Source organism: Triturus cristatus, chromosome 11 (assembly GCF_964204655.1).
Source record: "Triturus cristatus chromosome 11, aTriCri1.1, whole genome shotgun sequence".
Lineage (NCBI taxonomy): Eukaryota > Metazoa > Chordata > Amphibia > Caudata > Salamandridae > Triturus > Triturus cristatus.
The window spans coordinates 605341442-605356542 of NC_140594.1; the positions used below are offsets into that span (position 1 = coordinate 605341442).

General features: G+C 47.5%; 1 protein-coding gene across 16 annotated transcripts in view; it reads right to left on the reverse strand.

Moving 5' to 3' along the window:
- The window catches only part of TACC1 (transforming acidic coiled-coil containing protein 1), a 622392-nt gene that overhangs the window by 9830 nt on the left and 597461 nt on the right, over nt 1-15101 (reverse strand). For all 16 annotated transcript variants that reach the window (XM_085633924.1, XM_085633923.1, XM_085633919.1 and 13 more), the window contains one exon: nt 8831-8951. In XM_085633924.1, coding sequence (XP_085490050.1) covers nt 8831-8951 — 121 coding nt within the window. The remainder of the gene's footprint in view (nt 1-8830; nt 8952-15101) is intronic.

Sequence of the window (15101 nt, forward strand, 5' to 3'; positions counted from 1 at the left end):
TCCTACTCTCCTCCTCCACTTTTTGAATTATTTGGGGGGGGGGGGGGGCAGGGTGTAGTGCCAATAGCCTTATTGCCCCTACCTGAAGGGTAATAACAGCAGTTAATTGCACTCCGTGTCAATATGCTCCCTCATCTATGGTCCATAATTGCAGGGAGGGTAATTAATAGCTGTTACCACAAGTAAGGGTAGGCAATACTGCCTAATTAGCACTACATATTGAATTCTAAGCCAATTAGAAACCCATCACTTATTGCTTACCAGCTTTCTAATTTCAGTGGCAAGGATTTAAAAAAAAAACCTTTATTTACCCGTTTCAGAATAACACATTACCATTTCCAGCTCCAATTCAATGACAGTTGCGACACTACACGTTATATTACATATATACCTGCATTACATGATATGTGGCTCCACGTAACTTTGCCCATTTTTGACAATCAGAGTTTCACTTACATAATACGTATCCCTGACAAACTTCGTTTCTAACAGCATACTTCTGTATCACAGTCAAATCACAGTGCGGGAAATCTACGCATGCTAAATTTAAATATCCAAGTTGTAAGCTCATAGATGGGTGTCCCAGAAGTCAGCCAATACCCACAGGCACTAGCCCACTCTTTGGCCGTGGGTTAGGTTGTGATTGTATTGTGGCCGTATATTGTTTAAAAGGGCCACAAATATCCAGTGGACGGGATTTACTGGGCAGCGTGGTAGCATATAAATCATAGTTGAGGTTGCAATATGCCAGACTATTTAGCCAGTCTTTGCACATCGGCACTGCTTTCCACCCCCATTTGAGTGCAATCTCCCTTTTTACCAACAGCAACCCCAAAGCCGTGAATTTCCGGACCGATTTGGGAATGTTGTTCACGTATCCCAATAAGGCTATGGCAGGTGTAGGGTCTATGTCAAATCCAATCATGTCCCCCAGTGTGTGAAATATGTTGGTCCAAAATCTGCCAATCTTGTAACAGGTCCAAGCCAGGTGCGCAAAATCTGCATGTGGAGCCTTGCATTTGAGGCAACAGTGGGGTCTATCTGGGTCTATTTTGTGTGACATCTCTGGTGTAATGTAAATTCGACGTAAGAATTTGAAGTGGATAAGCTTGTGGCGGCTGTTCAATGAAACCTCCTTCGTTTGTATGCAGCATGCAGCCCACTGGTCCTCCGTTATAGGGTGGCCTAGATCTGCCTCCCAAGCGGCCTGTATCTTAGCATCATGGACTGGGATTATCTCTACTAAGGCCCTGTACAGTTGAGAAACCAAATGGTCCCCCGTGCTGTTATCTATAACTATGGACAGAGGGATGAGTGGGTCCGGTTAGATTGGAAAGCCAGAAACCTTAGCTCTTAAGGCTGCTTGCAGACAGGTAAGCACAAATTTTTCCATTTAAGACGCCTTTTAAATCTTATCCCCGTCGGAGACTGAGAAGGCTTGACCCTCGATGTAAAGGTCCCATATTTTGGTCATGTCAAACCGAGTAAGAGTGCGCTGCACTATTCTTTACCTAGTTATTGGTATCCAGCTTTGGATCAGAAGCGGTAAGCTCGGGGAATACATACTCCGAGATTCCAGCACCCTGATCAATTTTTGCCATGCCCAACTGGTGGTGGAGACCATCTGGATGTCTAGAGGGTCGTGTGGGTAGCCCAGTGGCAACACAGTGCTCAATGCGTCCGGTAAGACCAGATCTGCCTCAGGTCTTAAATAGGGGATTCTGGCATCAGGATGGAACCAGGAGTGTGCATAATTGCACAGTGCGATTAGGGACTCCCAAGCCTCCCCTGTGGTATGGGAGGGTCATGACCTCCCAGCGGACCCTGGGACTTTTTCCCCCCCTAAGTCAGCCGAATAAGGTGGGTGTGAATGGATTTGAAGTAGCGGTTCGTAAGCGGGATAGATATATTATTAAATAAATACAAAAATTTGGCCAGGACCATCATCTTAATCAGTGCCACTCGCCCTGCAATCGAGAGTGGTAGCCTTAGCCACGTTTCCACTTGCTCCTCCAAAGTGTGTATCGCTGTGCCATAGTTTAATAGAAAAATTTCGGCAGTGTTTAAGTGTATGTTTATCCCGAGGTATTTGACGGAGTCTGAACACCAGGTGAGTGGATATTCACATTCCCATCTGACTGTGCCCATGGCGAGGGGGGAATATCACGGATTTATGCCAATTTATACCAAGGCCAGAGAAGCTGCCAAACCGAATTATCGCTCTGATTAGGGGGGCAAAATTGTTTTGTGGGTCCCTGACATACAGTATAACGTTGTCTGCGTATAGTGACACCAGTAATGGCCCAGTGTTAAATTTGAGCCCTCTTTGTAGATGACGTTCCTGAAAATGTCTAATGAGTGGATCCATTGCTAGTATGAAAAGCAGTGGAGACAAGGGACAGCCCTATCTTGTGCCTCGGGATAGTGTAAAGGAGCGGGAAAGTGTGCCATTTAAGTGCAGTCTAGCAGTGGGGGCCGAGTACAGTAGCGCAGTGAGATTGACGAACCCAGAGGGCATGCCTAACCTGCACATAACCGTCCATATAAATCAAATGCTTTCTCTGCATCCAGCAGCACTGCCGCTGCTGGTATAGCCGGATTAATTCGGTGCAGGACTGCGAGGAGAGTACGCAGGTTTAGGGAGGTAGATCTATGGGGTACGAACCCCGACTGGACTGGGGATAGTATTTTATCTAGTAGCAGGGCAAGGTGCACTGAGATCGTTTTTGCCAAAATTTTATAATCAAAATTTAACAGTGATAGCGGTCTAAACGACCAGCATTGTAAGGGATCTTTGCCGGTTTTGGGTAATAAGACAATCACCGCTTATCTCAAAGTTGGCGGCAACTGATTCCGTTCCGAGGATTCATGATAGACTTCCAGGAGCTTAGGAGCTTTGTATCTTTTATAGAAACCACCCATGAAGCCATCTAGGCCAGGGGCGGAGGCACTGTTTAATGCATCGATTGCGTCAATTATTTCGTCCATAGAGCTTGGCTCAGCAAGAAAGTCTTGCATATATTTGTCCATATACACCATCGCAATCTACGCAAAGTAGTCATCTAGCTCCGTGGAGTGCACAAGTTTGGAAGTAGTTTTTCGTAATACGCTAAGAATGTGTCACGGATATCAGACGTGTTCGTTAAAGTAATCCCTGAGTCGGAACGGAGTGCTGTGATGAAGGATTTGGAATATGGGGGTCTCAGTAGCTGTGCTAACTTACGCCTCGGCCTTTCACCGTCGCCATACTTGCGTGCTACCGCATATTTGCTGAGGAAGTGAGTTTCTCTTTCCGCCGCTTCCCGAAAACTCACAGTAACGCCAAGCGGCTCCGCTCTCCCTCATCAGCGTCAGGGGAATCAAGCATAGAGGCTTCCAAAGCAGTCCGCTGCTGCTCAATATTGGCTAGAGTTTTTCTCAAGTCTTTCAGTACCCCTGCGTGTTTTGAGATAGCAATGCCCCTGATGAAGGCCTCCCAAAGCATTGCCCATGTGTCCACTGACCCTGTGTTTAAATCAAAATAATCCTCAATAGGTTCCCTAATTTCAGAGTCAAATAGGTCATAATTTAACGCCCTGCCCGGGAACCGCCACTGGCGCTCGTGTCCCTCCGGTCTGGGAATGCGAAGTTTTAGCAGAACGGGTGCGTGATCGGAGTAAGTACAGGGGAGTATCACAATTGTGTTATGCCATGTGTGTGGGATCGGGGCGAGCAGCCAGAAATCTAGTCTGGTCCAGGTGTTGTGTTGGGTTGAGCAACAGGTGTATCCCGGGTTCCCCAGATTGCGGACTCTCCAGACATCAGAGAGTTGGAATGCCTCGCACATGTCCAACACCTTACGAGCCCGGGGCTTGGAATCCGCTGCCCTAGAGGAGCAGTCAATAGTGCAATCTAGGAGTAAGTTAAAATCCCCACCCAATAGAACACTTCCCGTACTCACGCGTAAAAGTATGGCGTCAAGCTCATGGAAAAATTCAGGGCTGTCAATGTTCGGGGCGTAAACGCATACGAGAGTAACAGCGTGACCCAACAGTCTACCCACTACAATTGTGTATCGACCCTCTTGATCATTATGGCAGCAAGTTATGGAGAATGAAAGTCTCTTGTGGATCAAAATTGTTGTGCCGCGGGCATAGGTACTGTAATTGGAGAAAAAAATCGGTGTGCACCCCAGCCAGACGCAAAATGTGTGGAACCGGACCTGGGTAAATGTGTCTCCTGCAGGAAGGCGATGTCCACATTATGCAGTTGTAAATAATGCAGCACGTGTTTACATTTTTTGGGATTGGTGAGTGCCCTAACATTCCAGGTTATGAGAGACAGATTCGAATGGTCGGCTAAGTCAAGGGCATTCGTCATTGATGTCGTGTATTAAAACAATGAAGGCGAGGAGCGTGTTCAGTGTCAACTGGAATGCCATGTTTGGAGCTGGGTAAGAAATAAAATCTAACAATTCGGGAAATTTCCCAATAAAACTCCTCCCCCGCCCAACCTAGCGCCCCAGTACGCAAGGCAAACACCTAATTAACCAATAACCTAATGCATCCTGGAAACACCATATTTGGAAGGTCAGGGTCGAAGACTGATGCATTGGAATCTGAGAGTTCAACAGTGTGCTACGCACCTAGGGGGGAAGCAACGCTCCAATGGCGCCCAGCATTACTAAAACAGTGTAAAAGATCAATAGTGGTGCTGTCTCGATTACCATAGTAGCACAGTTATTACATGTTATCAATAGTTTTGTAACATAAGATCAGAATAATTGCAGAACGGTTCGAGGGTCATTCGTGAGAAAAGAGTTCAACACTGGCAACAGAACCGCTATGGGGAGGGGAAGAGTCATTTCCAACATCTCTCCGCTGGTGACCAGAGCTCTTATAAGACTTGCAAAAAGCTTGAGCTTCCGTGGGGCTGTCAAAGATGCGGGATCTCCCATTAACATCGACCCGCAGTCGTGCTGGGTACAGTATACCATATCGCAGGCCCAAATTTCACAGCGTTGCTTTGACATCAGTGAACTTGCGGCGGGCTTCCTGGACCATGATCGTAAAGTCTGGAAATAACGACACAGTTGAGCCCTACCATGTGATCGCACCACGTTCTCTGGCCAAGCGCAGAGAAGTGTCCCTAGCTTGAAAGTTCATTATACGAGCAATGATTGGGCGAGGTGGGCATCCAGGATTAGGACGAGGGCCCAACGATCGATGTGTCCGCCCCACTACGAAGCCAGGGTGAATGCCTCCTTTCCAAAAATGTCAACCAGCAACGATTCCACGAAGGTATCCATTCTGCCCATGTTTGTCGACTCTGGAACCCCAATTATACGGAGGTTGTTGAGGCGACTGTGTGTTTCTAAATCTTCATTTTTAATGGCAATGTCTTTCAAGATTTTTTCCGGTGCGTACCAGTCGTTTCGTTGATTGAGCAGCGCCGTCTTCAAGATCCGAGATACAACCTTCAGCTGTGTCTAACCGCTGTTCATGAATGTCTAGTTTGGCCCCAAGGGAGTCCAGGCACTTATTGAGCGTGTCAAATCTGTTGTCGATCGATTTGAATCCGGCCAGGAGTTCTACAAGTAAATCGCTATGGGAGAAAGCAGCCCATGGCACTTCTGCCGAGCCCTGGGCACCATCCATATTGTCCTGTGCTTTATCTGTGGCGATGGGGAATCATAGCACTCTCTGCTTGGGGTCTTTTCTGCCCATGCCTGTGTGCCCGTAGCCAGAAGAGTTGTTCGTCGCTACCCACACCAGCGAGTTCGGGTAGAGATGAGGGCACGTGTCTATGATGCCTAATTTAGAGTTGTTAGGGCACTGCGGCCATCAATTTGAAAGGTACAGGGCGTAGGCATTTTGTTAAACAGGCATCCACAGCAATGACAGTCTAGCAAAGCAGGCCTCAGACGTATCTGCAATTTCGACGGGACTGGGAATCTGGGGGAGAGCCTCCCTGCCGAGGATGGGCCTGGAGTGGTGATTCCAGCAGGAGAGTCACAGGCAGCACAAGACGAGGAGGACTTAGGCAGAGCTCGCGCACGGCGCGGGAAGTGACTGCAGCGTCTTGGTAACCCACAAGGCAGCTCCCGCCGCAGTAGAGAGCAAGCCCACTGTCTGACACAGATTGTTACTTTCGGGCGCCTATCACGTGGCGCAGGTGAGACAGCGTCTCCACTCGGCAGCACCTCAAGGCCAATGGCGGGCTCCCAATGCGGACTCCCAGTCGTCACAACCCCATCCGCGCATCAATCCTGCGGCCGAGGTTTCGTGGAGCCTACAGCGTTCAACCCCCCCAAAGCCCCCGTGCACAGCCGGGCAGCTGCCTCCCTGGTGCGTCCAAGGACCCTGTCTCCCCAGGGGCCTACGGGAGCGTCGGTGGAGCAGTACGCGGCCCCCACGTCAGCTGGCAAAAGAGGGGCGCTCTGCAACGGCCGCCTGGGGGTATGAGATGGGGGAAAACAAACGAAGCACTCACCGCAGACCGGATTCCGCCACGGGGCCCCCCGTGCGCCGCCAGCACACTCCCGAAGGCAACAGTACGGAGGCCCCAGCAGGCCGTGCTGCAGGCCGTGACACAGGCCGCGGCAGGCTCCGCCCCCTCAGGCTCCGGAGCAAATTTTTGCGTGTTACAGGCGGATTTGAGAGATGAAGAGGTCACCACAGCTGCTCCATCGGGTGAGGATGAAATGCCTCGTGTTGCGTTGTCTTAACTAGCCATATCTGCAGAGACAGCTGGATCGGTGCTGAGCCACCAGTCGGAGCTTCAACGCCGTGCAGCCATCTTGGCCCGTGGCTTGGCCTCGCCCCTATGGCAAGGACATTTAGTGGACAGACCGTGGGTGCATTTAATTATCTCTGCAGAGTGAGATTAGGGGATGGGTCGAGGGACTAGTGCATACAATGTTTTTTTGTTGAAAAGTGTTCACATACAGACAGGAAAATGTAACTTGTGAGTTACAATCATGTGGTGAATGCCCACATGATGTTTAAAAGAGGAACTGGTACCCAGCTTGCTTTGTGTCTGTTACTAAGTGCAACATTATGATTGACCAAGGACTCTGCAGAGTAAATGGCTGGATTACTAATTAGGGCCATGAGCAGAGATCTGAACTAGAGTTTATTAAGACAAGGAAGGGAAACAGATTACACATTACCTTAAGGTCTTGGCATTTTATTTTTTAGGATTTAATTTTTAGGATTGATGAATCGAGTGACTAGTGCCTACCTCGGTCTGCCCTGTCCAACGCCAGGCACTGTATTCTACTTACATCCTACAATTTACAGCGTCAAACTAAGTGTTGACAGGTCCACTTGGGGACATCGTATTTGTGTCTATATTTATATGGAGAGTCAACAGGTTTTCTGAGGAATGTGATTCACAAAGTAAAGGAGTGTCATGGAAATAGTATGTGAGGAGTGAATTTGCTCATTTGATTTCTCATTTGTTTAATGGTGGCTCTCCTGCACACAAGGAATAGTCATCATGCTTGTATTTGCTATGACGCCACCGTCGGGAGTATCCAACTTGTGTCATTGTTTTGGATGATGGGAGTAACAGGTGTCCTAAGAGAATTTGTTTTCAAGGCAATGTAAATCTCGCTGCTTTACCTCTTTCATTTAGCATGGTCAACTTGTGCTTCTAGGGTGTTCCACCACCAGTGCTGCATCTTATTTTGTTACAATGAAGACTACTAGAAACCTGGGTAGAGGGAAATCCCTGCGTGAAAGGTAGGACTGATCGGTTTGTAAGCTGTAGGAGTCCAAGTCCATCTGAAAAGATGTAAGAGTCTTCCTAAGCACACAGCAATGTTTTCCTTGATTTGTAGATCCCAAGGCTGTCCAGTACAGACAGCCCTCCACTACAGATTTGCTTTCAGATTCGAAAGCCTTACATTTGCTGTCATGAAAAGAGTAAAGACTCTTTGAGAAAATCATCTGAAGATGTTCAACTCAGAAGCATCAGGCTTCTGTAGACTGGCTCCACTACACAGATGAGTCACAGTGGTGTAAGGCAGATTATCTTAACCCCACTTCCAACTTTTGTTTGGTTGCCTAGTAAGCACCAGGCTCATGGTAGCAGAGGTGTTGTGGGAATCTATTTGTACATTGATCTCAAACGATTACAAAGGAAATGAACACTCCTGTGTACAACCAAAATTATGTTCTCTTTGTAGGTGCAATGATATAGAGTGAAGCTTCATAATTAAAGGTCATTGACACCTTGCACCGTGGACTGGGTACCTCACTCTGATCATCTGCAAATGCAGAATGCTTGCTATGTAGAGCTTTCTATGTAAAGTTATAGGTTTTAAAATCTAATATTTTAAAAAGTGTACGATGGAGAAAGAGAAGCTTTTCTTTGTTCCTAAATTGATTTCTGCTATAGGATAAGGACTATTTAATCCAGCTATACTGCACACATAAGCAGCTAATGCATATACATGGCACAGTTTAGTTTAGGCAGTAGTGTAACTACAAAGGCATTGAGGGAAGTACACATACATGTACCATAGATCTCAGCTTCTCATTGTGACTCCACCCGTAGTCTGCATTAGGTCCCTTCCTATATATTATTCATTTATTTAAAAAGCCTTACATAGCGGTAGCAGGCACAGTACTATGGGAATGGAATAATACAAATTTCAAACGAAGAAATCCAGTAAGAATAAGTACAGCTGTGAGGACCATTTTCAACTGTTTAACGCATGGTTGGCCTAACATCACAAATGCTGTGTAGGCCTATTAGAGATTAAATCAGAGAGTTAAAATGAAATGATGTTGGTCTTTACAATGTTGATAGCATTAACTATGAACTAAAAAAAAATTTAAATTACCTTTTGCTGCAGGGCTCCTTCCAACGAGTCAACTTTCATCTGTTCTCTCCGAAGTCCAGCATGAAGAGCAGCACTCTCAGACTTTGCTTTTGTACGCACCTGAGCTATTTCTTCATTGGCTCTACAAATATTAAGAAAACATTAATTAGAAAAAAAATGTCTTGCATAATACTATACTAGTAGCCAATATGTGGTAATGCCATGTTTAGCATCCTACCAGCCCAAGTACGCACCAATAACTACGCCACACATGGAGAGTAATTTTACACGTCTTTATTCTGTCACGTGTAAGTCAGAACTCAACATTCGAAGCCTGCCTTCAATTCATCCCTCCAATGCTTACGTCATAGGCCTACAGTGTACAGTGGGTACCAAAAGAGCTACAGCGTTATTTAAAAGACAATACATTTCCCGCTTTGTTAAATAAAAAGTTACATCTTTCCAAAATAGAAAAATAAATATACAAATAAATGCATGAATAAACACAAAGATGATCAAATGGTATATATGCAATTATAATTCTTCAATTAATCGTGGTGGTGCCGGAATCACACGTCCTGATTGGGTCATTAGAAACTGGGAGCTGGCAGTCGCAGTGTTCATGATCTGCACAGGTGAGGTGGAATCCTCAACAGTCTGTCTAATCGGAGTCTCTACATTGACATTGATGTTTGGTGAGTGATGGGCCACAAGATGAAAGTGAGAGGAATCTTTCATAAAGGATTTCACAGAACGCTGGGCAGTCACCATATGTCCTTTGGTGTTAGTGATAGTAAATGTTTTAGCCTTTTCTGGGTTGTCTGACAAGCACTCGATCGCCTCTTGTAAAGTGACATCTTTTACATGACATTGTTTGTCGGCATATATTTTCATATTTTATTTGTGACCAAAGTCCTTAGTATGAATGTCTTCCTCATTCCTGGATCTGAGGTTGCTCCATTACAGCAGCTTGATCATCATGGCTCTTCCAAACATTAGAGATGAAGGGTTTTCCTCTGTCGTTGAGTGAGGAGGTCGAACGGTAAGCTCGAAGAGTAGTGTTCAAAACAACTTTAAGGTTGAGCTTCTCCACTGCAGTTTGCTGAACAGCTTTCTTCAGAGTACTCATGAACCATTCTACCAGGCCATTGGCCTGGAGCCAAAGAGGAGTGCTTTTCTGATGCTTTTTATTGAGGTGATTTAGAAAGGCTTTGAATTCTCGAATATTAAAGGGTGGTCTATTGTCAGATTTTAACATTGCAGGTACAACCCATGTTGCACAGATGCAATCTAATCTTTGAATAACCTTTTCATGTGTAGGTGATGAAAAGGTCTTCTTCCAATGGAAAACAGGATTATTCATCAACAATGACTAGGAGATGATGTCCATTCTCAAGAGGACCAAAAGAAATCAACAGCAATTTTCTACCAAGCATGATGCGGCAATTCTGACATTTTCAAAGGGTGCTGAATAACTTGAGATTAAAGACAGATGCATACATGACAGGCCTTTAACTCTTTTTCAACCCTTTTGTCGAGATAAGGACACCAGACTCACTGGAAGCTCTGTTTGTGGCAACTATCCCACGATGTCCCTCATGGGCAACGTCAATCACTTGTTGTCGCAGATTCTCTGGAATAACAATTTGTGGACCTCGCAGGATGAGACCTTCTTGAGTCACTGATGGATCATTTCTTAAATTTTTTAACTTTAAATACTCACTGTCATTAGCAAGAGGTCAAGTGTGGTGGTTTGACGACTGGTGAGCAATAATGTCTTTTAACTTCAATATTTCACTATCTTGGCTTGTGGCAGTGACAATTTGTTATAAAGCCATGGCAGCTGGCATGCTCAATTTTACAATAAAATTGATGTAGGCCTCTGCTGTCTTAGATGGGGTACCAGAGCGCTGCAATGGCACTCTTGGAAAACAATCAGAAGGATTCTGATCTTTCTTTTGATGGTGAAGAATTGTATAAAAGTATTCATTTGACTTTGGGATTGCCAAATATCATCAACAGTGCTTGATGATGAGTCACTACTGTGAAAGGCTTTCCATACAAGAATATGTGGTAATATTTACAAGCCCAGACCACTGCCAAACTTTCTTTCTCAGGTTGCGAGTAAGCATTTTCGTTTGTGACAGGCTTTTACTGGTGTATGTATTTGACTGTCCTTTCTGCTGTGCCATAAGTCAAGAATGTATTACATTCTGGTCAGCCATAACCTTACGGGTAAAGTTAAGGACATTGGCTATTTGACTCCTCATCTGTCAGATCATGCAGGTGTGTGGATGGATTTGGTTTTCGCAGAAAAAAGTACAATCGAGGGTCTGGACGTTTGATCGATCTTTACTTCTGGATGAAACCGAGATTAAGTATTTGTTTCAGGAAACAGAGTATTTTCTGAATACGAATCTTGGTTCGGCAGGGACTTTGGTGGTTTGGGACTCGTTAAAGGCTTTTTTAAGAGGTATGATAACGAGTAGGGTATGTTATAAAAATGGACATTATAGGGAGGAGGTGGCTCACATGGAGACGGAGTTGAAGACAGTAGAGCAGAGTTTGAATAGAGAGACTGACTGAGAAGCATCAGGAACAACTTGCTAAACTTGGTAAATTAAAGGACCAGTTTGATAATATTATCCAGGCGAGGGTAACAAGTAGGTAGGTGGGAGGCAAGTAAGCTTGCCCACTGAGTATGGAGAGGGGGCCAGTAAGCTTCTGGCGTGGAAGGTTAAGTCCAATAGGACGCGTAATCTGATGCACAAGTTACTTACTTGTGTAACAATATATCTGTAAAAGACATTAGTTAGTGATAGATTCCTTACCTTAGAATATCCCCAGGTGTCAGACTGGATCCGGAAAGTTTTCGTCAGCAGTACCCCTGGGCATCGGTAGACATCATCTTGCGGCTCCGCGTACATCGCTGGCGTCGTACTCGCAGAGATGACGTCGTCAATGCTACTTAGACGTGCCCACGCGCACTGATGTCAGTTCTGTACATGATTTTCCATGCCAGGAATGCAGAACTATGCCAGAGACCGACTACTGGTGCAATAGAACTAGGGCCCTGAAAGGGATGACCTGAACCCTAGAGAACAGTTCGTAGAACGGGGAGGATGGGCAGGCAGTAAGGAATCTATCACTAACTAATGTCTCTTACAGATATATCGTTACACAAGTAAGTAACTTGTGCATCTGAATGAGACACGCTAGTGATAGATTCCTTACCTTAGAATACATACACAAGCAATACCAACCTCAGTGGTGGGTTTGCAAAGTGAGATTACACCAGAAAGTCACAGAGAACCGAACGGCCAAAGAAGCCGTCTCTCCGGACTGGACTGTCAAGGCAATAGTGCTTAGTGAACGTGTGCAGCGAGGCCCACATGGCCGCCTGACAGATGTCTTGCAGTAGGACACCGCGTCCCAATGCTGTAGTAGCCGCCGTCACCCTTCTTGGATGGGCGCGCAACCCTACAGGAGGCTCCTTTTTAGCCAAAGTGAAAAAGGCTGGAATACACAAGATACCCCAGCGGGAGATAGTTCTCTTGTGCACAGCCTGGGCTTTCTTGGCACCCATGTAGCCAACAAAGAGCTGGTCATCCACCCGGAACGGTTGTGTGCGGTTGAGGTAGAATGAAAGCGCACGTTTTAGGGTCCAGACAGTGGAGCCTCTCTTCCTTTCTGGAAGGGTGCGGAGGCGGAAGCAAAGTGGGCAGAGTGACAGTTTGCCCCAGATGAAAGACAGGGACTACTTTTGGTAGAAAGGACGGACGTGGCTGAAGCACAACCTTGTCCGGATGAACCGCCAGGAAAGGAGGTTTACATGAAAGTGCCTGGAGCTCACTCCCACCCTAGTGGAGGTGATAGCCACCAGGAAGACAGTGTGAAAAGTTAATAACCGTAAAGGACAGTTATGAAGAGGCTCAAAGGGAGTGCACATTAAGCATGTGAAAACCAGGTTCACCACTGAGGCATCACAAAAGGAATAGGAGGGAAAAGGTGAGTAATGCCTTTTAGAAATCTATTGACCACAGGGGACTTGAAAAGAGAGGGCTGATCAGGCAGCCGGGGAAAGGCTGAAAGAGCAGAAAGGTAGCACTGAATAGTGCCCAGAGCACAGCCCTGCTGGGTCAAGAGAGAAGGAACAATAGGACCTCAAAAAGAGGGGCAGAAAGGGGATTTACAGCTTTCGCTGTGCACCATGCCATAAATTTGTTCCACCTGCAGGCGTATACCGTCTTAGTTGAGGGACGCCTGGCTGCCAGAAGCACATCACAGACTTCCGGAGGCAAGTCAAATGGAATCAACTGTCGCCCCACAATCTCCACGCAAGGAGGTGGAGGCTAGACAGGTTCGGGTGGAGGACCGTCCTCTGCTGCTGCGACAGAAGATCCTCCCGAAGAGGCAGCCGTAGCGGGGGATCTACGCTCATACTGAGTAGCTCGGGATACCAAATTCCTCAAGCCCAGGTCGGTGCCACAAGAATGACTTGGGCCCGGACATGTCTGATCTTCGTCAGCACTCTGGCTAGAAGTGGTATAGGTGGAGAGGCGTACAACAGACCGCAACTTCACTCGCGACGAAAAGTGTCGCTGATTGAGTGCCGCCTTGGAAACTCCAACGTGCAGAACTGCGGACATTGCGCGGTCTCTTTGGCGGCGAATAGATCTAACCAAGGTCCTCCCCACTGTTGAAAGACATTGCGCCACCTCTGAGTGAAGACGCCATTCGTGATCCATTATGCACAGACGGCTGAGTGTGTCTGCCCTGGCGTTCAAAGAACCTGCCAAGTGTTGAATCACCAGGAGAATGCCCTGGCGTTCCAGACATGTCTAGAGGAGCAGAGCCTCCTGATCGAGGGTCCACGACCCCACCCCGCCTTGCTTGTTGCAATACCACATGGTGGTGGTGTTGTCTGTGAACACCTGCACTACTCTCCCCTTGACAGAGGGAAGGAGTGTTTTCAGGGCAAGTAGGATCGCCCTGAGCTCCAAAAGATTGATATGGAGCTTGGACTCCGCCTCAGACCAGAGACCTCTGATCTCTGCCTCTCCCATGTGGCCGCACCATTCCAGGAGGGACGCGTCCGTCACCACTGTGTGCTCCAATTGAGGAACGGAGAGGGATCTGCCGCTGACCCAATGCTGGTCTGTGAACCACCACTGCAAGTCTTGTGCAGTGCCCTCCGAGATCTGGACGTAGTCGGACAGGTGTCCCTGATGCTGTGCCCACTGGAACTGTAGGTCCCACTGCAGAGCCCGCATACGCCATCTGGCATGATTGATCAGCAGGATTGGAATCATAGCCCAAATGTCCCGGACTCGCTGTTCAGGAGGATAAACCTGAAATTGCGCCGTTTCTAGAACTGCTCCGATGAAGAGGAGCTTCTGAGAGGGACCAGATGCGACTGCGGCATGTTGACAGAGCACCCCAGCAAATGCAGGAGGTCGGCTGTAATCTGGAAGTGGGAGACGTCTGCCTGGGGCGAGCCCACCTTCAACAACCAGTCGTCGAGATAGGGGAAGACAAACCCCTGATCTGCGCAGACGAGCTGCGACCACCGCCATCACTTTAGTGAACACCGAGGAGCGCTCGTAAGGCCCAAAGGGGATCCCAGTGAACTGACATGCTAGTGGCCAACCGTGAACCGCAGGTAATGCCGGTGAGCCGGCAGGACGTGGAAGTAGGCATCCTGCAAGTGGAACGCTACCCTGTACATTTCGGGTCAAGGAAACGATTGATGTACCGAAGGTCTAAAACACGCTCGATGGCCCCCTAGGCCAAGGGTGCAGCAACTTCCTGTTTGCAAAGCGTCAAGTGATCCCACGATAGCGGTGATACTGACATGGCATAGCAGGAGGAATAGTCTCTAAGGGGAGGAGTAGCCCCTTCGGACTGTTTGCAGAACCCACCAGTCCAAAGTGATGGGGTGCCAGTGGGGGAGGTGATGGCGAATCCTGCTGCCCACTGGCATGTGGTGGGCCTAAAACAGTGGACTGAAACAGCAGACTAGGAAGGTCTTGAGGCAGCGGTGGTAGGGGTGGCGGTGGACTGATCTGCCCGCTAGCCCTGGGACCCACCCTGCTGTTATACAAATTTCTCTGCCTATGGAGGATGCGGGGAATCCCGCTGCATCTTTGCCCTCAGCAATTGCTTGGGAGAGCACCTTCCAAGCCTCCGCTAGACACTGTGGCAGCACCTGCGCCACAGTGTCCCACACAGAGTTGGAATAGAGGCCCAAAAGGCCCTTGGAGAAGCAGAGCCCTGGACGACTAGACACTCT